Raw genomic sequence first — 23,158 nt, 5'->3', positions numbered from 1 at the left:
GTTCCAATCTGAAATAACTACTGGTTAAAACCAATTTTTTCAGTGGCGTCATCGCAGGCACACTTTTTGTTTCCTATCAATAACTTTTGAATGACTTGTTATAGATTCCTCAAACTTTATATGAAAATTGGTCATGGTCAGTGAATGACCTCTATTGGTTTTGGAGTCAGTAGGTCAAAGATCAAGGTTATCTTTACTAGCAAAAGTTTTTCTGCTTAAGTTATTAAAGACGCATGATCTCACGGTCCCAAACATAGGATTATCAAATATGTGTATTGATTATGAATAGTTGTGACGTGAGCCATTTTACATCTTAATTTGTATTAAATTGGGTTCACCATGATGGACACTCAAACAGGCATCCCATTCAACCCACAGAATTCTAGTTTATTGTATGTTATATTTGTTTATGGGATGAAATTAAATTGATTTATCAACTTGAAAATGTTTTTACTAATCTCCATTGACAAAAATTGGTAGTTTTCTTGTTCATTCCTTTAAATATAAGTCCGAAATAATTGTGCGTTGTGGCTATAAGTCTCTGGTATTTTCTTTTGTAACAAGAAGTTTGTTCATATTTATTATAAATTATATTTGAATATGATAAATTCTCTGATTTTTAGTAAAAGCAGCACTAAAGATTAAGGTGACATCTTATCATCCTATCACACAAAATTTGCTTTTTTCAAATTAATATTTCTAAAATGTTATAATATCTGTTTGGAAAGTTCAATTTATGCAAAATTAATTTGATTTTACTGGTAAAACATTCAATAGATTAAATTTATGACTAATATTCAATATCTAATGATTTTTTTTGGTGTACTTACTGATAGGATGGCACCTTAATAATATCTTAAAGAAGAACTTGAACAGATATAACAAAATGTAACAAAATAACAACACATGATAACAACCACACGATTAAGAAAGCAGAAAAAACAATTGATGAACAACTTATGAAGTAACTATCATATATGAGTCTGTTCTTAGCATACTTCAACAATAAAGCAACACGAGAGCTGAGGAGGGTAGTCAATGCTTGTCTGTTTTTCGTTGTTTTTTTCAGTCCTACAAGGGGCATAACTTGATACATATTAAAGCCGGAGTTATATGCTTTACTTTACAAATGCATGTTGATTCTGGAAACATATGTAAGAAGAAATTTAAAAAATAGTTGATAAAATATTCAACATTGACCTATCTTAATAAAGATAAAACAACATCTCATAAAGAAAATTACATAGTAAATAATTTTTTTACTCCATAATGTAAATGATTATCAAAAGTAACAACATCAATATGGACATAAATATGCTCAGAATGGCAAAAATGTTTAAACAAACAACAATGATTTCTTTCCAAAACAGACAACATCCAAACTTCTGAGTAACTAATCAATTTCTATCAAACAAAAAACACAAAAGGGCATGTATTCACTAAAGGGCATGTATTTGAGAATTTTGGAAAATTCTATCAAATTGATATATATTCTTTGTTCTTTTTTCCAGCATGGGCGGTGACAGAATCTGTTAGGAATGATGAAAATTATATCATTGGATCGGATAAACTTGATAAAAAAAATAATATGGAAAATGGAGATGAAATGTTGGATTTCTCTTAAGCTGTTTAACTTTAAAAAAATAATGGCAAAAGTGCTTTAGCATCTAAGCTGGTAAGTGCTGATTTGTGCTGATAAGTTTTGTTTCATTACGTGAACATTTCATGTTTATTTTGCACGGGGTTAAAATGGTCTTGGAGACCTTTTATATTTTATTCATATTAAAAAAATAAATCACCATCGCTGAATAGTACTGCCATCTATGAAAATAGAGTGCTCTTATCATGTACAATGGTTAAATCATCAGATTCATACATTCAGATAGTTATTCAATTGTTCTCAAGGTAACCAAACTCTTCTAACCAGACACATGTTGCGTAGAAAAGCGCTATTTGAGAGTCTGTGACATAAAAGATCTCTTTACCTTAGCAACTACTTGAATAAAAAAAAGCTCTTTTCGGTTAAAAATTGAATAATTAACCAATAAAAAAGGAGCTGAAAATTTTAGGCCCTGCCTCAAAATAGTCCAGTATAGAGCAGATTTTTTATGCAACAATTTAAACCAAGATAGTGCTGCAGCCGAATTTTAGCCAGGTTGGCACTCTACGCTAATATACTCTTGGATGTAAGGTGATAAATAGGGAAAGCTTAAGCAATGCATCATGGTTCTTTGACTTATGAATTCAATTTGTTAAACCTATGGTCAATTTATGTACGGTACTTTTTGTGTGAATTTAGTAAAATAAAGATATTATCAAGAAACAATTCTTCCCAGAAAAACATCAGGATTCAAGAAGCATGTGTTAGTAATAACAATCAAAACAGATGTCTCCCCCTTTGGTTGTCTCATTCAGTTTCATGACATTTGACATAGGGATCTTTATTTTAATCTGCTTGGAGTTAAACATTTATGGAGCAAACATTATTTTTAATGAATAGTGAGATGGGCACTATTTCTGAAGGAAATTTGTGGCAAGTTATTTCAAAATCCTTCAAGTGGTTCAAGAGATACTGAGTGGACACTATATATGGTCATATAATAGTCAAATGACCTTTGACCTCTACATGTGACCTTGATCTTGAACAGAGCTAGCTGTAACATGCCCTCTGCACATCATCACAATATGGTGAACATTTGTAGCAAGTTATTTTAAATCCTTTAATCCGTTTACGAGATATGGTCAGACACAAAAGGTAGTCATTTGACCTTTAAGTGTGACCTTGACCTCTGATCAAGCTGGTTGTAACATGTGCTCTGCTCTGCACATTTTTCAATACAGTGAACATTCATGGGTAATAATTTCAAAATCCTTCAACTGGTTCAAGAGCTATGGAGCAGACATGATATGTAACAGATAAACATGACAGACAAACAATATATCTCCTTATTTATGGGGATGATAATCAACATAATGGACATATCTGAATGTTGAGCTGTGATGTTCATGCAGTGATATAGAAACAAGAAAGTGTAATGAAGTGTAATGAATTTGAATACTAGAAAGTTTCATGAGCACAATATGAATCAATTACAAAACAACATTTTTGATTCAAATATCTCTGTATAAATCTAAATTTTTAAAAATCTGATGATCATAAAACACATGAATGTGAACAGTTCTGAAAAACACTAGGATTACAAAAATATCCATCAGACTGACCAGGCAGTCATACTGAGGGCTCAGTGTCAGATATTCATTCTATCTCTCTTGCACAGCTCCCTTCAATTATATTGTAGACATTTTTATGAAAACAAGTGTCACACACGAGATAATGCTAGGGATTTAGATATCACAGTTATGTCTCAACCGATGGGATCAATCAAAAGATTCTGATCTAATAATTTAGCCTCTGAAAAGTAACAGACAAAGTTCCATTTAGTTGATGATTGGTTTTATTCAGTAGGGACACTTTGCGCCAACCACTTAAGTCGTATTTTTACTTTTATTTCGTAACATTTAAATATGTAGCTGGGCTCTGCCCATTTAATGGATTAGTAAAGCAAAAATAAACAATATATTTCAAAGACTTCTATTTGTTTTAAGCCTCTAATTCATGACTCATGAGTACAGCATTAAAGTTATCAGGCGTTAAACTTTGCTAGGGATTGAGATATCGCTGTATAAGTGTTCTCAGACTTCTGTTTGGTGTAAGCTCCTTGTTAACAAGTACAGAGTTGGTCATCGGACTTCGGTCTTTGTCATTCCTCATCCAATTAGTGATCGCTGAACGCTCATATGAATAGCCATCTGAAAGGAACAGTATACAAGTCATATGATAAAGATCGTTATTAATAAATTCATTCATTTCTACCCAAATTATACTTATACTGTTTTAAAGAAAAAAGTTGGCAAAAGTTTGCAGTTAAGAGGTATCGTGCTTTTGGTCCTTCAGACAAAATATTACAAATGAAATAAGCCTAAAAAATATATACCAAAAATAATGAAATTTTCTATGTTTATTAATTTCTTCCAAACTTTTTGCTTAAAAAGAATTTTCATTGGCTCATCTTTTTCTCAACAATTTATTACTATTAGTTTCCATGGCAATTACAGATTTTCGACTGCACTCATTGTTTGTGTTAAAAAATGGCCCAATGAATTAAAAATACAAAAATGAAACATCATTTTTTTCTTTATTTATGTTCCATTAAGATTCTGTGTTAGAAAATCAACTAAAATTCTTAACTATTTGTAATATTGATACCCTAATTTTGCACGTCACTTCAATAATGTACTTTTGTAATGACGTCATGTGAGTGACATCAAATTTAGTACTCAGAATGCACAAGTGGTCTCACTTGTAAACACCTTTCTTATGCAATATAAGTGATATCATCATGGGGGTGCTGGTTCAACACGCGCCCGGACCAACTGAAATCTCAAATTTTTAGAAGCCCTGTTGCCAACTATGGGAAGACAGTGACTATTTCAGTTACCCAAACAATCCACCTTGGATTTAACTATACCTGAGCAAATGACAGGGTCCTTCATAATCTCCCTGGTAATGGGACACAAGTACTCATCAGGTATACCCTCATCTGTAAGAATACACAGATGTTACATGTGTGGTCATTTAAAGGGACTAGACACCAGATGGTCTAAAAATCGGCAAATACCGTATTTCCTCAAAACAAGCCTAGAATTGTCAATACGAGCTAGTATGAGGCCGGTAATACATCATTTTTTATGATTTAAGTAATATGCTGTCACTGTCTCAGTTGCATGGTTTCCCAATTTATAGTGCATATATTTAGCATTTACTCGTAATTATGTTAAGCCATGTAAAATTCAAATTGGAAAAATATGCAAAAACTGGCAAAGTAAAATGTGTTGTAAGCAATGTTACTTATATATTAGTAGAAGATTTAATGCGCTGTAAGTTTGCTGATATCAATAATGTGATAGTTTTTGACAATTTTCTTTTTTTCTTGCAATTGTATCATCAGGTGTCTATTCCTTTAAATATGAATTTATTGCATAAGTTTTCTAAAATTGATAAAATGAGCTTGGTTTTGAATGATCACAAATGTGATAGTGATATTCAATTCAAATCATTGAAGTAATGATTAATAGCGCTTAATACATAAAACATCATATTATAGCACTCACATCTACAATGCCATTTTTTATGACGTCAAGTCAAAAGCTGTTACACTAGTTATACATGAAAAATATATCATGACATCATTTATGATATAAAAACTGGAACTGTTTTTCCAGTTTAAGGGAATACTTTAAAATAAATAATATTGGTGTTTGCATACTTTATGTCTCAGTAATTGTGAAAATTTAACATCTTAGGATCTAGAATGGCGTGATTTGAAAAGGCTTCAATCATACCACCTTCATCTCGATTTGTACTGTTATGTTTTTATTTATTACCAAATCTTGAAATTATCAAATAGGTATTTAAGCTATGACAGTTTTCTGGAGCATGATGGCATGTTCTAGCACCAACAATGCCTTACCTAGGACAGTTTCCTGGTGTATGAAAGCATGTTCTAGCACTAACAATGCCTTACCTAGGACAGTTTTTATGATGGCATGTTCTAGCACCAACAATGCCTTACCTAGGACAGTTTCCTGGTGCATGAAAGCATGTTCTAGCACTAACAATGCCTTACCTAGGACAGTTTTTATGATGGCATGTTCTAGCACCAACAATGCCTTACCTTGGACAGTTTTCTGTTGCATGATGGGACATTCAAGCAGTTGAGCTCTCGATCTGAGAATCTTGTTTCGATGTCCCAAAGAATCTGAAGAAATTCAAATTGTATTCAGATTTTGTAAACAAACGCAAAAAAAGATTGAAAATAAGATTAATAAAGACTGATCCTGATCAGACAAATCAACTCAACATTTTAGCTAGATTATGCATCGTCATCAAAAATGGGTGCTTATAATTTCATAATCATTAAGCTTCCAAATTATGGCAGTTTTTGTAAACTGGCAATGCTGTCTTTATAAAGGACATGACAATACCTTGATTATGATATTGTGCTATCTGTAGAAATGATCATACATTCATCCATTTCATGTCAAAATAGTTTTTATTTGCTATATATATACATACTGTTACAAGCAACTTTTGTATTTGAATAAAACTTTCTTTTAGCCCTTAGATGCCAACCATAATGAATCAAACTTTCTTTTAGCCCTTAGATGCCAACCATAATGAATCAAACTTTCTTTTAGCCCTTAGATGCCAACCATAATGAATCAAACTTTCTTTTAGCCCTTAGATGCCAACCATAATGAATCAAACTTTCTTTTAGCCCTTAGATGCCAACCATAATGAATTAAACTTTCTTTTAGCCCTTAGATGCCAACCATAATGAATCAAACTTTCTTTTAGCCCTTAGATGCCAACCACAATGAATAAAACTTTCTTTTAGCCCTTAGATGTCAACCATAATGAATTAAACTTTCTTTTAGCCCTAAGATGCCAACCATAATGAATTAAACTTTCTTTTAGCCCTAAGATGCCAACCATAATGAATTAAACTTTCTTTTAGCCCTTAGATGCCAACCATAATGAATTAAACTTTCTTTTAGCCCTAAGATGCCAACCATAATGAATTAAACTTTCTTTTAGCCCTAAGATGCCAACCATAATGAATCAAACTTTCTTTTAGCCCTTAGATGCCAACCATAAGTCACACTCACCTATTCCCAGAGCATTTTTGAGGCACTCCTGGGTCAAGGTTGATAGTTCCTGCCCATCTATATCTTGTTTCCGGAATGTATCACAATACTGTTGTAGTCCAATCTCTGAGATCCACTGAGCAACATCGTCCACACTCATCTCCTGAAGGTTAACAGTCACTGTAACCTTCTGACCTGCTCTCTGATGTGGCGATTCTGCACAGACTGGTTCACCATTTTCTAATGCAGCTGCAAGATTTGTACAGGTTAAACATACAGTTGTATATTACATGATAAATGTCAGAGAATGTTTTCCCCTTGTTTGGCAAGTTTGCGTACCACTGGGTATAGCTGCCTGCATTTATCTTCACTTTCTTTTGGAAAGTGTTTATGTATTTTGTATTGACTCTGGGTTCTATTTTGTACTATTCCTGTCTATCGCACAACCTCTATATCAGTAAAGCATTCAAAAATGGCAACAATAGGTCTTTTTCAAAGTCTTTCCGGTTTTTGCCTGAGATGTTCTTATTGTTTTGTTCTCTCTTTTTCAGGAATTTTCTGAGTGTTGCTCCTGAAGTTTGTGTTGTTGATTTTTCTTTCTGCTCTTTTAACAAATTGATACATTGGCCTTACACCGCTGGTTTCAAATTTCCCTAACTTCTGCCTGATTTCCAAATACTAGTATCCCTTACCAATTAAAATTTTCCTGACTTTTCCCTGACCTTGAATTTTTTCTTTCCCCCTGAATTTTCTTTTTATAAATTACATTTCAGTGTTTTTATGTAATGTTTACATGTAATAACTTTCCAAAGGATCCTAAAAATACCTACTGAAGATCTGTTGCTCCGATTGCAGTTTCCATATCATTACAGATTTGTCGTTGGATCCTGAAGCCAAATACTGGCCATCGCTTGAAAACGCCACACTTATCACATACCTGCAGAATTAGAGTTGAAATCAACATAGATTATTTGTATGTGTTTGTCAATGAAATAACATAATTAAATCTAACCAAGAGAGAAAGTGAAAAGATTCTGGGGCTTATTTCAATAAAGATCTTAGTCAATTTTAGTCGTAAACTGAAATGATCTTATTTTTGTTACTTTGCTACATATTAGAGAAAATTGAATTTAACCCATTTATAAAAATGAACACAAAGTTGAAGAATTAAAAAAAATCAGTGAGTTGCCATTTGTGACCTTTATCTTATTTTCTCTCTTTCGTATGTGCTTTATTTATATGTTATATCAACAAGTGCATCAAATCATAGATGGCTTTCTTCATAATGTAACACAGAGGCAATAGCTTTCATGGAAGAATAGTATGCAAATATAACTAAAGATTGTGGAAAAAGATGTATGATGTCACTAGTAAACTATAGTTTTTACTTTGCCAATCTCATGACATTCTTTACCTTAGAAACTTAATTTGATGATTAATAGAAAGTAAATTAATTGTGTTGTTAAATCATACGAAAACAAGCTCATACTTTTCACTCAAATGAACTGAAACTTGTACACAGGTCTCACCTTGTATGACCTTCTATCACATGCAAAGGGACACCCTGGATCTGTAATATAATTTATACTGTATGTTGTTTTTTGGTATGTTATTGATATGTAATTATTATCATGCTCCCCAAAGGGAGAGTATAGAGTTGCTGCTTTGTCTGTCCATAAGTTAAACATGAACACCCCATGCGGATGCCAACATGTTACATTTATTCATTTTTCTCAATCGACTGAGTTGCCGAACACGCCTATCATTAAAGTCAGAGCTATGGGTCTCACTACACATGTCAATTGACACTTGCAAATAAGGTTAATTTCTCACCCACAATTAATCTCTAAAAATATACTGACTATTAAAATGCAGTGTTCTCAATAAGAACAAATTTGGAAAACTAAATGAATTTTCAGTAGAATAAGTAGAAGCTGGTCGTTTACTTTACTATTTGAGACAGTTCAACCAAAACTTATTGAGAACCCTGAAAATGTACATGTAATGGAGTATGAATGATTCCTAAATTGAAAATAAAGTTTGCGTGTACCGTTATGTCATATGAAAACAAAGAAGGCTAGGTTTTTAATTCTGAAATGATCATTATTATTTTGTCTTTTCCGCAATTTGAATGTACAAGAGGCTCAGTTACAAGGATATTCACAGGGCATTCTTTTTCCTTATACTATAAATAGTAATTAAAAATGCAAACTTACGGGATCCCATAATCGCACAGTTTTGTCACTCGATCTGTAAAGAGAAAATTTGTATTCTGCAAAGTCCATTAAATCTTTCTTTGTGTGTTTTTTGTGTGTTATTTCTATAATTAATCTACAGTTCAACACCGCTATTCCGAACACCATTTATCCAAAATTATCATAATTTCGAAATTATTTTTCGCTCCCGATTTTACTCCCTCTTCGTTTTACTAAATTTTTAATGTTTAATCCGAAATCGCTAGTCCGCTATTCCGAAGTAAATATTACAGTCCCGATTTGTCACTAAAACCAAATGTATTGTACTTAGTATTTCACGTCATCTATAATTCGCGAACGCTGTCATTTTCTGAAAATTGTTAATCCAAAATATCGCTATACCGAATTATTTTTTTGGGTCCCTATGATTTCGGATTAACAGTGTTCAACTGTACTATGAAATGTTTTTAGTTTAAGCACCATTTATTGAGGCAGCACATATAATACATATATCATCGTTAGAATTGAGGAGATAGCTAGAAGCTAATATTATAACCACTTGCTAACGATTGAGAAGATAGCTAGAAGCTAATATTATAACCACTTGCTAACGATTGAGAAGATAGCTAGAAGCTAATATTATAACCACTTGCTAACGATTGAGAAGATAGCTAGAAGCTAATATTATAACCACTTGCTAACGATTGAGAAGATAGCTAGAAGCTAATATTATAACCACTTGCTAACGATTGAGAAGATAGCTAGAAGCTAATATTATAACCACTTGCTAACGATTGAGAAGATAGCTAGAAGCTAATATTATAACCACTTGCTAACAATTGAGAAGATAGCTAGAAGCTAATACTATTATCTCTCTTCTACTTTTGAAGCATTGGGGTATATCAACAAGAGCACCACAAGCCGCTACTATACTCATCTATTTTTTGAGTCGACCATAGTACATTACTAGTACTTAAGCAAGAGTGATGGAACTGTCTACCAATACACTCATTGTTATTTCAAACTTGTGTACCAACTTCCAGTTGCATCAAAAGTTTAACCCTTCAATGACAATGGCTCCAACACCAAGGACCATAATTTGAACAGTCTTGATACAGAAACACTATATGATGCTACATACTAAATATCAAGGGTCTATGCCCAGCTATTTTAGACAAGAAGATTTTCAAAGATTTCCCTACATATCTTTATGGATAACAAGACACCCCCAGGGTGTTACCAATTTTGATCACAAGGCTTAATTTAAACAATCTTCGAAGGGGACCATTAGACAATTTTACACACCAATATCGAAGCGCTAGGCCTTATGGTTTTTGCCGGGAGATTGTTCAAGTTTTCCCTTCGAATGCCATGGCAACCAGAGTTTTGCATGGAATACATTCTTTGATCATTTTGAAAGGAACATTCCTGAGAAGTTTCATTACAATTGTCCAAGTGATTTAGAAGGTGAGCTTAAAAAACATGGTTCAGCATATTTCCATTTCTCTTTACCTAAAGCCCTAGATAAACATACAAGCCCATAAGCTTATATTAATTATCATTTGTAAACAAATGAAAAAACCAAACATTCATACCCAGAGGCCAGTATCTTGCCATTGAGTGAGAAGTTGCAGACCATAACTGATCCTTCATGGCCTTTGAACACTATTTTCTCTGTGAGTAGAACTCCTGAAAACAGATTGAAGAATATACCCTAAAATTTGTATATAATATATACCGGTAGTGTACTGATGTGCGATTCATCAAAAACACATTCAATAATTAATTAACTATTCTATGCTTAATATGTTCGTTTAACATCTTATTTACCAGATTTTGCACTACTTTTTCATCTTTTTCTAAAATTTCCCATTGTTTATGATACGATCATATGCAAACAATGAACAACAGCACATTTGTACATTCAGAAGGTAAGCTATAACAAATCCAACTCACAAATATATGAACTGTGGATGTCCAGTTACCCAATATATTTTTGTGTCTTATGAAAGCATTTTGTGTGCAGAAAGACAATGTGGGGGTTTTTAACCAAAAAATGATATACCAAACAAGTATAAGCCTGCAAAGATATAATATTAAGTCATTTCACGGCCAGTTGGAATAAACAGCATAACATACAAACTGCTATGACTTGGAGTATAATGTTCTTGTGGACATGAATTCTACACAGTGATTTTTTTTTAATTATTTTTACCGCCTGTGCCTTGCAAATTGGGAAAATAAGAATTTGGGAAAAATACAAAATCAGGACAAAACAGCTAATATAATGACAAAAATACATGTTTTAACTTTTTTATGCATACATTATGCCGTGGTGAAAGAGTAAGTCTTGTCAAGATTTTGTTTACAGTATATTTCAAGAAATTCTTTGCCTTTTTATTTATTAATGTAATCTGCATTTATTAAATTATTAAGATTTTTTTTTTTTAAATTGGGAAAAATGGACAGTTTTTGCAACGGGAAATAGCCTTTAGAAGGCAGTAAATTGGACAAAAAAAATCACTGCTACATATCAGCAATCAGCTTTCATATACCTTTCAAATGATACCAAAATTATAAAAGGCCACAAGGTCTCTATTTATAGACTTTGTCCAATATTGGTACTCTGAATTACTAGAGGATAATTGTTTGTTTCAGTGTAAGTTTGCAATATATATCCTGAGCATTGAGTGAAGTATATTGTAATCTTACACTGAAACAAACATTTTTTCTGTTTTATTATATGCCTGAAAAGGATAAAAAATGAAGACTATTTATTGTTTTTCAGTAAAGAGTGCCATATTGACATTGTTGAAATTGTATTACAGCCCTGTGCATGTTGACATTTGATTTGGAAGTGAGAGCAGGCTAAATGTTAAAAAATATATAAAAATATCAAACTTTTATGTCAGTGAAATATCAAGTTTATTTCACTGAAAAATTCCTGTAAATGGAAAGCATATGATAAATGTTGATCTTCATCATACTTGTGTCTCCTGCAAATGCCTTGAACTCCCAGAGTTTGACTAGGTCGTCCATCCCGCATGTAGCCAGCAGAAAATTGGTCATACCGCTGGACGTCTCACCACACCCTGAAATACAGAATAGTTTGTTAGTGTGTGTTCAAGTACTGATTATGAAAAAGAGTATAGTCATTATTTGTCAAGTTTTTATTCAGAGATTAAATCAACTGAAAGATATGATATTATAAACCCAGGTTTTGGCGAGAAAGCAAGAATGCTAATGCTTGTCTGATGTAGTTTTTCAGTCATACAAGGGACATAACTTAATAATTATTAAGGAGAGTAGAGTTATCTACCTTGCTGTTCATTTACTGTCTCTGGCAATATGTGTACCTTCGTTTGAATACCAAATTGTTTCTTTATTTATGGCGTAGGTGAACACTTTTGCACTATGACGGCGACACCAAGGCTATGACAATACCTAAACTTTTTTTCTTCAAAAACTGAAGAGCTAAAACTGATACTGTGAAACACATACTTTGCTAGGAATAAGTTATATTCACTAACAAGGTATGTCAATTAAATGTTAGTTACATGGATAGCCAAATGAAAAATACCAGCCCTATTACAGAATTTTGAAAGAAAACACAATCATCATCAAGTATAACACTGTATTTCAGCATTATATTTGAAATGAAAAAAAATAAAAATGAACTACATGTAAATCTATGCTTCCAAAAAGAGTCTCAAAAACTTTATACACTTCACTTTCTAATAGGCTATTGTATCACTTGTGATCAATAATATTTTATGTTCATATGTGGATGTCCAAATCATATTTCTGTATGTTTTTCATTAAACAGCGTATGACGTTGACATCATGACTTCCTTTCTATCATTGTTTATTTATCTACTGATGGCGTAACGACGAAACATTTAGATATAAAAGTTTTTAAGAAACATAACGTGTTTTGTGATTTTTTATATATTAACATTATAATTGGTAATTTACATTAAATTAATACATGTTTGCTATAAACAAATCTCTTAATATGTACATACTATATTTGGTGTAACATGGATAATGATAGTTAGGTCATATTAAAAATTAAAATGTACCAGTAATTACCTCCTACTACCCTCTTGTCTAAGGTTATCTGATTAGTGCAGTGGTAAGCAAACTTGCTTCACACCTAGGTGACCAAGGTCGCTTCCAGGCCTGAGAGTATGTAAGTTTTGCTAGTGGTCAACAAGCTAGACAAGTGTGTTTTCTCCCAGTACTCCGATTTCCCCCACAATATATGACCACACTCCCGCATAACATTGTGTGAAGGAGAGTGATTAATATAATGAAGTAATAACTTTTTTCACAATTGCTGCAATATAAATAAGTTTGAATTAAATTAACCTATACCTGCTGTTCCGTATGTAGGAGAGAAATCACAACACATCACCCCTAGGTCATGACCTTCAAGTTCTAGTAACAGAGCCTTCGCATGGCCAAACATGGCATCCCAGACCTAAAATATAACCAAATGCACCACTTCACATTCGTATCTATCAATGTTCCAAGTTTAAATCACTTCCTTCCAGTAATTTTGAACTCTGCTCAAGACAAAATTTGGTTGAAGAAAAAGAAGAAGATGAATTATTGTAAATAGTTAGTAAATATAAGAAAAATGTGAAGAATAATGACAAATACCGTATGATTTCTTTTAGTCGAAGGAGAGTCACAATGAGCATTACCGCTCATTATTACAAGCCTTACAATAATTACTACTATTGATTTTACGGTATTATCAATTTATTATTATTATAATTATAATTATTATTATTATTAATAATATTATTATCATCATCATTATTATTATCATTATCATCATTTTTATTATCATTATTATTATTATTATTATTATTATTATTATTATTATTTGTATTTCAATTAATTTCTTGTTAATATTATTGTTAATGTTATCATTATAATAAGCAATCATTTGAATTGACTTTAAATGATCTGGGTACATTAAGAATTTATAAGACAGACTAAGAACAAAGTCTTTAAAAAAACAAGTAAAAAAAAAATGGGTCCAAACCTGTAAATCCCCATCACTGCTTCCAGACACAATATAATGGCCATCAGGGGTAAAGTCCAAGCCAAATACAGTCCCCTCATGCCCTTTGTAGGTCCTGTATAAAAAACAAAAAACAGCCATCTCAGTCAGAGGTTTCCCCTACAGTGGCTAATGATCTTAATAACAATAAAATGTAAATGTTTAAAATAATAAATCCTGAATCAAGAGAATATATTTCGGCTTAAAAAAGGGTAGGCATTAACTTTATACAACATACAGTGCCCTTACACTAATTTTAAAAATCAAAGTGCATTTGTTATTTATGATTTTGTTCAGCTTTTCATGTAAATTATGAATATATGTAACCACAAAATGAGAAATTATACAAACACTATCAGACTCTCTGTTGACAGGTTCCACAAGCAAAGATTATTGTCATCTCCTCCAGAGAGTAACATGGATGAGTTTGGTGAGAATTTGCACACACGAATTGGGGCTTTACTCTCATGTTGAAAAATACACTTCTTTTCTCCAGTTTTCAAGTCCCATATAATCACTTTGCCGTCTGTTGAACATGAAGCAAGTTGTGTGCCGAATGGTGAAAATGTGCAACAGTGCACGTAGTAAGTGTGTCCACATAATGGTGAGCAAGGCAGTTCGCTATAGTCCTCAGTGTCCCAAACTCGAACTGTTTTGTCGGCAGAACATGTGGCTAACTTGCCACTTTTTGAGAAGCAAACACCATTGACATCGGATGTATGAGAGCTGATAGTGTGAACCAGGCTTGCCAAAACACTCTTTTCAGACATGACTGCTTCACTTTCTGTAAAATAGAGTTTAATTTAAAATCCAAAACTGTACTTGTGGGTTATCTTAGAGAATAGTCTACTGTAGTGGGTGAACAATTATCTGAATGTAGACCTGTGTAACAAAAAAAATAAAAAAAATAGTGTTGATACAAAAACCACAAAAGTTTGAAAGGCAATGTCTGAGAGTGCGATTTTGAAACATACTTTATTTAAATTACATGTATCTGTAACAGTCAGAGTCACATACATGTACACTCACATAAGAAGATAGTCTTTTGTCACTGTTCTTTGCTCATACAGCTCCAGTTGAGTCCAAGACTGGTGCTCTTTAAATTTCAACACATCAGAGCTCAATTCAAGCCATGAGGTTGTTGAATTCAGTGTAGATTTGTCTTAGACACCCCATCCCTGAGAGCTTCTAACTTAGCAAAGGGGTTATCCAAATAACTGTCTGACATATTTTAGATTAGTTTTTAAAAATTTTGTTTTTGTAGGGTCAATATTTTGCTTTTGTAGGGTCAATAAAATGGAGTGTGATATTTAGGCTGGTGGAAAGGGGACTATAAGAAGGTAACTTGTAGTTTTAATTATTCAATGTATTTCGTGATTCTACAAATTACTGTAATGTAACATCAATGAGAAGTTTGCCTGATTGCTAAAAGTAAGTCAAAAATCATAAAAATCTGTGGTATCAACCAATACAAATCGAGACGTTTTGTCTGGCCAGTCATGTGACCATTGATTAAGTGGGGTTTCCGGACCAAGAAGCAGGGGCAGACAATTTCCTGGAACCCAAGGTGACGGACGTGTTCTTGTATCGGCATCCTGAAGTGTGCTCTGGCCTGGTCAAAGACCACTTACAGATTTAGGTAACTATTCCCAAACTGCCCTAATTACAATAATAGCTATAATAGTCTAATTAAAGCCCAAAGTTACCACAATGTTGGCAGCGGTAAACGGCAGGAATGCCTCAGTCAGCCTAAAAGGTTAATGGGGAGAAGTGTAGTGTGTATTGGTTTGAACCAGCCACCCAGTTAGCTCAGTTGGTTAGAGCTCCGTGCTAGTGTTCCGGGGGGCGTGGGTTATAGTCCCATACCGGGCACACTTTTCCTCCCAGGTTTACCACAAAACTCTTGACGTCAAATTATTTGGACTAGTTTCATTGATTGAAATGGTACTGAACAATACAATACTTAACTGAACTGATATCTGATCCTTTAACTGTTGCAAAGTAAAGTTGATAACAGCTGACATATATTTGAAATATATGTCAGCTGTTATCAACTTTACTTTGCAACAGTTAAAGGATCAGATATCAGTTCAGTTAAGTATTGTATTGTTCAGTACCATTTCAATCAATGAAACTAGTCCAAATAATTTGACGTCAAGAGTTTTGTAAATAATTTGTCACAAGACAGTTGTAGTCTGAGTTAGACTATCGATTCATTTGATTATGGAATGAAAATTATCAGATTATAAAAATATTGTCATCTTTCTACTTGAGCAGGAAGGATAAAAACTCACCAATCCTGTGTAAAATTGACAATTCAAATTCGCGTTTATTATCTTATTTCAGAGGAAAGTCTGTCAAAGTTCAGCTAGTCTTGACAATTTTGCAACAACTGTCAAAATCAATGTTTTGATCATGTGATCAAAATATTGGTAGAGCTCGAAGGGAAATATGCTTCCCAAATATCAAAGGTTACGTTATACTATTTCAATGTTAAGTGAGAGGTTGTCTGGTTTCCTGGGTACTGATATTCCATACAGTATTTAAAGAATCTCTGCATTAATGGCGAGGTCGATATAACAAATATTGCACCGACAAAATAATTAATATTGTTTGTCATACTCATATTTTCCAATATTCAGGTGAACGTTGTTTTGGTGAAAACAGGGACTGTTTGGAGTATCGATATATTTTTACTTTGAAAATACAGTTTGGGGCAGCAGTATCGATCCCTCTAGAAGGACATTACAATACTGTATAATTATAGTAAGTTAAATAAACACGTCGCCTACAATATTCTTATACAATTATTATAAAATAATATTTTCCAATAAATTGACAAAAAAATAATAATACCGACCGTTCTGTATTTGTTAAGCAATATATCTAAAGTAATACAATTGCTGAGTTTTTTTTAACCATTCGCCACATTTGATAAGTTTCATAAAACTACCTTTCTTACTTTTTGAGTTATCACAGAATAGAGTTTTTCCGGACACACAGAAATAAATTATGTATGTAACCATAGCAACCACATATTAATTATGTCCGATACAGAGTTTCGTGCTTGTATTTCTAATTAATACTCCATTGTTATGCCAAGATCCCGTTACGGGGGCATTTTCAGGCCATAGCAACCTATATAATTTGTTGCCCGACAAAGCAAAATGACATACATGGTCTCCAATAACCAAGTTGCATAAAACATGATTTCCATCAGCTGATAAATGTCAATCCTTAACTAGGCGCCAAATGTTGACATGTCAAGCCCGTTCTAAGAGCTATTGACATAATGCTTGTTCGTGTAATAGCTACACAGAATAGCATGAAGTTTAACAATGCACGGGCCCCTATTCACATTGTCAACCTGAGGTTGAGGTCCTCGATGGTATATTTAATATAAAGCATAGTGAAGATACAGATATACCCAAGGTTTAGTCTAGACCAGTCCTTCCATCAGAACTCATTTGGACAATTGACCTCTAAGTGTGACCTTGATCCATGAGGTACAAAGGACTTGAATACAAATCTACTTTATTAACATACGGTAAACATGTCAAGTTTCTTGAAATATTGTAACGCTTTGTTAAGAGGCGGTCCCAGACAAGTTCCATAATCAGTACTAATTTCAACTATTGACCTTTAAGTGTGTCCTTGACCTTTGACGTACAGACCTGGGTCTTGTGCGTGACACGTTGCCTAATTATGAACCTTTCTTGAATGTATTTGAAAATCCTAAGACACATGGTCAAGATACAGCCCAGACGCACGCACTCACACGGAACCGTGAATGTGACAGCTATGTCGAGCAGACTCGTCACAAACATTTGAGGCTTGTCGAGAATGAGGGATTCACACCCTTATCAGGTAAAGGAGCTAAGACCCCCTTTTTCAGTCGTATTAAGGTACATTTTACCATTTTCTATTCATATTTGCCTGTATAAAACAATCTTCACACATGTACAATTTAGAAATCCGTGCTAAATTTGACCTTCAACCATGAGAAATCATGTTACATGTTTGTTTGATCAACTGACCAAAGTTCTTGATTAACCTTGAACCAATCAAATCATTGGATAAACAACCTGTATGACTTTGAACTGACGGGTCTACCTCTTGTCAAGGTACTAACCCATAATTTAACGTTCTCGTGAAAATCTTGCAGAATTACTCCAAATATGGTACTACTGTGTTGGTAAGACTTCTCTTTTAAACAAACTAAACGCTGTTCAAGTATGTAACATTTTATTTTCTAAACCGCATTTTCATAAAACCATACATGCTTGTACATTTCCCTTTTTCTATATTTTTAGAATAATAAATACAGCACATTTCAAGAGGCACCCAGTAAATGGGCTCATGATCACAATGAAATGTTACTGATTCATGGGTCCCTTTGTTCCCTGTGAGCACTTGATAAATCTTCGACGAAGCACACTCACAATTTCAACTTGTACTATATTCAACAAATACTTTATATTAACACACTCTAAATTTCAAAAACCTGTTATGGAAAAATAATCAAATCATTTAAATAATTCGCTAGACGTCCACAAGTTCTTTATAGACCATAAATGATCATGAAAGCCATGCCAAGACAGAAGATGCCCATAGCCTCAGACAAAGCGAATCCCAGGATAGCATAACCGAACAGCTGCTGCTTCATCGCGGGGTTTCTGGCGAAGGCGATGCACATGCTGCCAAACACTGTTCCAATACCAGCTCCTGTAAATACATAAAAAGCATATTATGATATATTCTCATCATATAAGTTATGTTTTTGAGATGGAGTTTCTTTTACAGTTTAAAGTTCTGTGACTACCAAACTCTTAAAACTATGTCTTGGTCCTTTTCTTTCTCTGTTGGGAGTATGAAAATAAGCTTCAGATATTACAGGTTTCATTTTTTATAATTCAATGTATCAAAGATAACGGAGTTCGACACCAATGATGTCCTGTGGACACCACATTAAATGGACTTCAGGAAGGGACATTTGATTTTCAACTAGTGGTGTCCTTTCAGGACGGCTTGATAGTTTATTCAGTCTCGGCGTTATCTTAAAAACGTTGGTAATTGCACAAAGTGATTTGATGTTTCTATGTGGATATCATCAGTTAAAGATCTATTATGTAAATTAATTTTACGATGTTTCCAACGAAAATCATTGTTAACAAATAGACAAACTCTTGCATACTTCAAAGCAGCAGTTGCTCAAAATAGCTTTGGACACAACTTTTTACAATGTCAAGAAAGTTTAAGAACCCATTTAACTGGATATATTTATTTTCTTCTATAAAGAGGGTTACATGCATCTAGCAAACCTGAAAGACTGCCAACCCTTATATGTATGTGAAAAGTCAGAGCCAGGAATAAGCAAAAGTGAATGTTTCTTACCATCCTTTTAACACACACTTCATTTTCAACATAAAATAATTTGTTCGGAAACAGGCAGTTAGTTTTAATCATACAAAAGCTACTCACCGGCTCCAGCTGCTCCGGCGGTGGCAGCACCAGCGCCAATGTATCTGGCAGCCTGATCGATATCACGCTTGGCAACACTGGTCTGGAAGTTCCTCATCTGCAACATCAATGCTTATAACCTCAATAACATTCAACCAACAGGTGTTCACATTCAAAAACGAGGTCTACGAGTTCTAACATTCAGAACATGAAGCATTCAGCAGACTTGAATTGTCAAAAAAGGAACACAAAGCATTCAGCAGTCATCAAAATAAGATTTAAATTGGCAAACGGTTAAAAAAATCAACCTTTAATGGATAATTGTTAACAACAAGCCTTGCAAGCTTTCATCAGTGCAGGGTTTGTGCTTTAAAAAATATTGAAACCGTTGATTAAATCACCATACCATACACAGCATTGGCTGCTTTTAGCTTGCATATAAATTATTATTAAATAAACTAAATTAAATAGTCTTAAAGACTTTCTACTGACCTGTGTTGATGAGACGGTGTTCTGAAATGTAAAAAAAAAGAATTTTTAAAGATTTAGGTCTATGGTCATGCATCATTCAACAATCACATTCAGGCAAGATTCACAAGTAACAACCAATTAAGTTCTTGACAAAACATGATTTTAAAGATATTACAATTGCTGTACTTTACTAATAATCTCGCAGACAATTTAAGCTATAAGCAGCTATCACAAGGAATTGATTCTCTGTATTGGCTCACTACAGAAAAAAGGCTTAGCTCTACCCTAAACAGTCACTTACATTTGTGAACATTGTGCAACTGACTGGTCTGACCAGGGTCTTGCTTGTGTGTGACACCTGAAATCACAAAAATACACGTATGAAATTCATTTGAAAGCAGAACATAAAATGAAACTCAGCAACATATCCTGTATCAGATTGCACAAGTTCCAATGGGAACCTTGTGGGGATTGTATCCACAACCAATCAATTGACAGAGACTCTTATGCAGACCAATAAAGGCTAGTTAGTGCAATAGTAAGACAGAGAAGTGTAGGTACCATTTGTATGAGACACCTTGTCTTCTTTTTTTCTTGTCATTTGCAGCTCATGTCCTAACTAGTCTAAAATAATAGACTTGTTATACAGGATTCTTCCAATCCCTAACGTCTAAACGGGAATGTGCTAAAAACGGGGGTGTTTTAAAAATATTGAAATTGTTTTAAGTGAAGTATTTTATGGTTGAAATTGATCATAAAGAGTTATATTAATATTTTACCATGTAAGTGATATGTTATTTTGCACTAAAGAAGCATTTAATGCATTAAAACAAGTTGTTTACCTTTCCAATAAAACAAAAGTTGACTGACACAGAAAACAATTATGTGAAGGGGAACAACTCGATACAATCGTAATAACTCGGCCTCCTCCGACAAAGCTTCGAGATGGACCTCGTTATACAATCGTAACAACTCGGCCAAGGCCGAAATGTTTCAAGCGATTTAAAACTATGCCCTGAAGCCTTGCAGGTGCCCTTCATGTATATATCGTTATGTTTTGACAGAATGAAATGAAGAAAAGCCATCAAACACAATTATAAGTTGGATATTTCTTTTTTGTGTATGGAACTAATATAAAATAACATTATCTGGTAATATTTCTTTTTTCTTTTTTTAATATTTTATAGACTCTATACGCTTTAACCCGGAATCCTGATCGGAACAACTACCCACTTTTGATACTAAACAATTTGTACTTGAAGGATTTGCCACATCAAAAATCTAAAAAAAAATCCGCCAACGTACAATTATTTGGACTAATGTCCTAACAAGGTCAATGGCATGGTTGCGAATAATAAAAGCAACCCCCTTAGAAACATTAAAACACCTAGGCTAGTCACATTTAGTTTGCTTGTCATCTGTAGCATATGTCCCAACAAGGTCAATCACAGGGTTCAGAAGAATTAAAGCTGCCCTCCAAGCGACAAACATATCAAAGCAATTACTCACAAATATTACCTTTAATAACCATTGTTTCAATGTTAATATACTGCCATAGGAGTTAAAAGTAATATTGAGAAAAAGTTGCCTCAAAAGAGGAAAAGTTAGCTCAAAATTGTGACATTTGCTATGTCATTTGAATATTCGATCATTAATGTAGTTCATTTTGTCAAACTAATGCTTCAAATCGAAAAACAGGTAGTGCCCATGATCACCACACTTTATGAAAACTCGTTCTCCATGTAACAAGGTTTGTTTCCAAGGTCAACAAAGTGGGTGGGGTAATTTGAAAGATGGGTGGGGAATACAAAAAGTTGTTTCATGTTAGTATATGATGTTCAAGACTTTGGTAACTAAATCACGTAACATATCCATACATTGTCATTGCCTAGTATTGTTACTTTATTCGCAATGAATAAAGAAGTGCAAAGAAAAACCGGCATCTGAAAATTTGCACGAACTTTAAGATTTGACCTTTTGACGGACATAACATTCCAAACTTCAAAGTGACATTTATTCAAACCGCCGCAAAATGCATGAACAAAGAAAGTTACTTACAATGCATCTTGTGGCTGGGGCAACTAGTCGTGCACAGTACATTTTGAGGTTTGTTGGTGCTGCCTACCCAAAGATCTGAAAATAAATAAACCGGGTCAACTAACAAGTTGAATTTGCATAAAGTACATATTAATCCTACTAAATTAACAAAACATCTCATAGACAATTCACTGTATATAATATTAAAATTCTTCTACAAGTAAATCAATCTCTAAATACCAAGATGTCGAGCGATTTTAAAGTAACCTACTATGAGTTGCTAATCGCTCACCTTTGCAACCGACAAGGAGACTACCGAATGCGCAAACTCAATGTTGACTTCCGCTTTCATTCAACTACAATGAAAGTGTAACGCGGATTTTTCAATAATTGTAAACAACAAATATTATATATTATAACTAATGTACAGTATTCGCGGACCCATACGCATCACAACATTTCAAAAAGAACAACAAATTAAATTATGAAAACAGAACATTTCAAAAAAATACAAATAGTTAGTATGGAAGGTCGCAGCAGTAGAGGGATGTTGTTGGGTACGGAAGAAACAATCTCGACTGCAGCTAGTCTGTATAGATACGTTTTGCCAAACTTCCGCTGAATACTTTTTGCCAAAAGGCACCTTTAGAATAAAGTAATTGAGTTGGAAACACAAATGACAATTAGGGCTTATACATATCGGTTCAGGGCCGATGGGGCGCACCTCTCACATGCATGGTCGTGACTTAATTTATAATACGAGACTCACAAATCAAAATTATGTTGTAACTTCGCAACATGTTGATTTTTCATGTTCTCAATTTCATATTTACTTAAACTACTGGCTGAAGATTAATTCAAACGTCAAACCATATGGAACCGCACATGCATATATTTGTTTATAGTTATTGCTAGTACAATATTGTGACAGGCTCAGAAAAAAACATGCGGAAAGTCTGGGGATCGAAACCAGGGCCATTTTATTGAAAGTCAGTCACCGTATAACCATCTGACCTTACTGGCCTAGATAACTCGTCCTACATGTAGTCGGCACCTTAGCGCAATAACTCAATAACTGTATATAGAAATAGAAGAAGATAATGAGTTCTTGCACTAAGGTACGTGACGTAGTACACTCTCTGACATATGCGAGTCAGTTCCGTGTCAATCTACCCCATGCACTGAAAATACTGCCTCGAATTTCAGAACACAC

The 23,158-nt window shown here is 33.7% G+C and overlaps 2 protein-coding genes across 4 annotated transcripts; both read right to left on the bottom strand.

Moving 5' to 3' along the window:
• Window positions 1-99: 99 nt before the first annotated feature.
• Window positions 100-16,396, bottom strand: LOC128234261 (WD repeat, SAM and U-box domain-containing protein 1-like). Its single transcript, XM_052948382.1, has 13 exons — window positions 16,272-16,396; window positions 14,329-14,761; window positions 13,960-14,053; window positions 13,281-13,386; window positions 11,891-11,995; window positions 10,499-10,592; window positions 8,925-8,958; window positions 8,238-8,278; window positions 7,539-7,645; window positions 6,730-6,957; window positions 5,736-5,819; window positions 4,530-4,601; window positions 100-3,810 (listed from the first exon to the last, which is right to left on the bottom strand). Exons 2-13 carry the CDS (start codon window positions 14,745-14,747, stop codon window positions 3,662-3,664), a joined length of 1,533 nt encoding a protein of 510 aa, XP_052804342.1. The 5' UTR covers window positions 14,748-14,761; window positions 16,272-16,396; the 3' UTR covers window positions 100-3,661.
• Window positions 16,397-18,205: 1,809 nt separating this feature from the next.
• Window positions 18,206-22,301, bottom strand: LOC128234169 (uncharacterized). 3 transcript variants are annotated; one of them, XM_052948206.1, is made up of 6 exons: window positions 22,238-22,301; window positions 21,967-22,041; window positions 20,210-20,266; window positions 19,930-19,950; window positions 19,459-19,555; window positions 18,206-18,702 (listed from the first exon to the last, which is right to left on the bottom strand). In XM_052948206.1, exons 2-6 carry the CDS (start codon window positions 22,006-22,008, stop codon window positions 18,539-18,541), a joined length of 381 nt encoding a protein of 126 aa, XP_052804166.1. In that variant the 5' UTR covers window positions 22,009-22,041; window positions 22,238-22,301; the 3' UTR covers window positions 18,206-18,538. The 3 variants fall into 3 exon arrangements, with proteins under 3 accessions (XP_052804166.1, XP_052804168.1, XP_052804167.1); XM_052948208.1 differs by having other exon boundaries at window positions 22,217-22,266; XM_052948207.1 differs by having other exon boundaries at window positions 22,186-22,246.
• Between the last annotated feature and the right edge of the window lie 857 nt (window positions 22,302-23,158).

Source organism: Mya arenaria, chromosome 5, assembly GCF_026914265.1.
Source record: "Mya arenaria isolate MELC-2E11 chromosome 5, ASM2691426v1".
In the NCBI taxonomy this organism is placed as follows: Eukaryota; Metazoa; Mollusca; class Bivalvia; order Myida; family Myidae; genus Mya; species Mya arenaria.
The sequence above is the reverse complement of the archived record's forward strand: the minus strand, read 5'-3'. Positions and strand labels throughout refer to the sequence as shown.

Excerpts from the sequence above, each read along its gene's own strand:
- LOC128234261 (XM_052948382.1), bottom strand. The coding sequence starts at position 14,747 with ATGTCTGAAAAGAGTGTTTTGGCAAGCCTGGTTCACACTATCAGCTCT. Across the intron at positions 13,387-13,959 it reads GCAGTGATGGGGATTTACAG|GTCTGGGATGCCATGTTTGG; the intron begins GTTTGGACCCAT and ends GTTATATTTTAG. Across the intron at positions 11,996-13,280 it reads TCCTACATACGGAACAGCAG|GGTGTGGTGAGACGTCCAGC; the intron begins GTATAGGTTAAT and ends TCTGTATTTCAG.
- LOC128234169 (XM_052948206.1), bottom strand. The coding sequence starts at position 22,008 with ATGTACTGTGCACGACTAGTTGCCCCAGCCACAAGATGCATT. Across the intron at positions 20,267-21,966 it reads CCCCAGCCACAAGATGCATT|GTGTCACACACAAGCAAGAC; the intron begins GTAAGTAACTTT and ends TTGTGATTTCAG. Across the intron at positions 19,556-19,929 it reads ACACCGTCTCATCAACACAG|ATGAGGAACTTCCAGACCAG; the intron begins GTCAGTAGAAAG and ends TTGATGTTGCAG.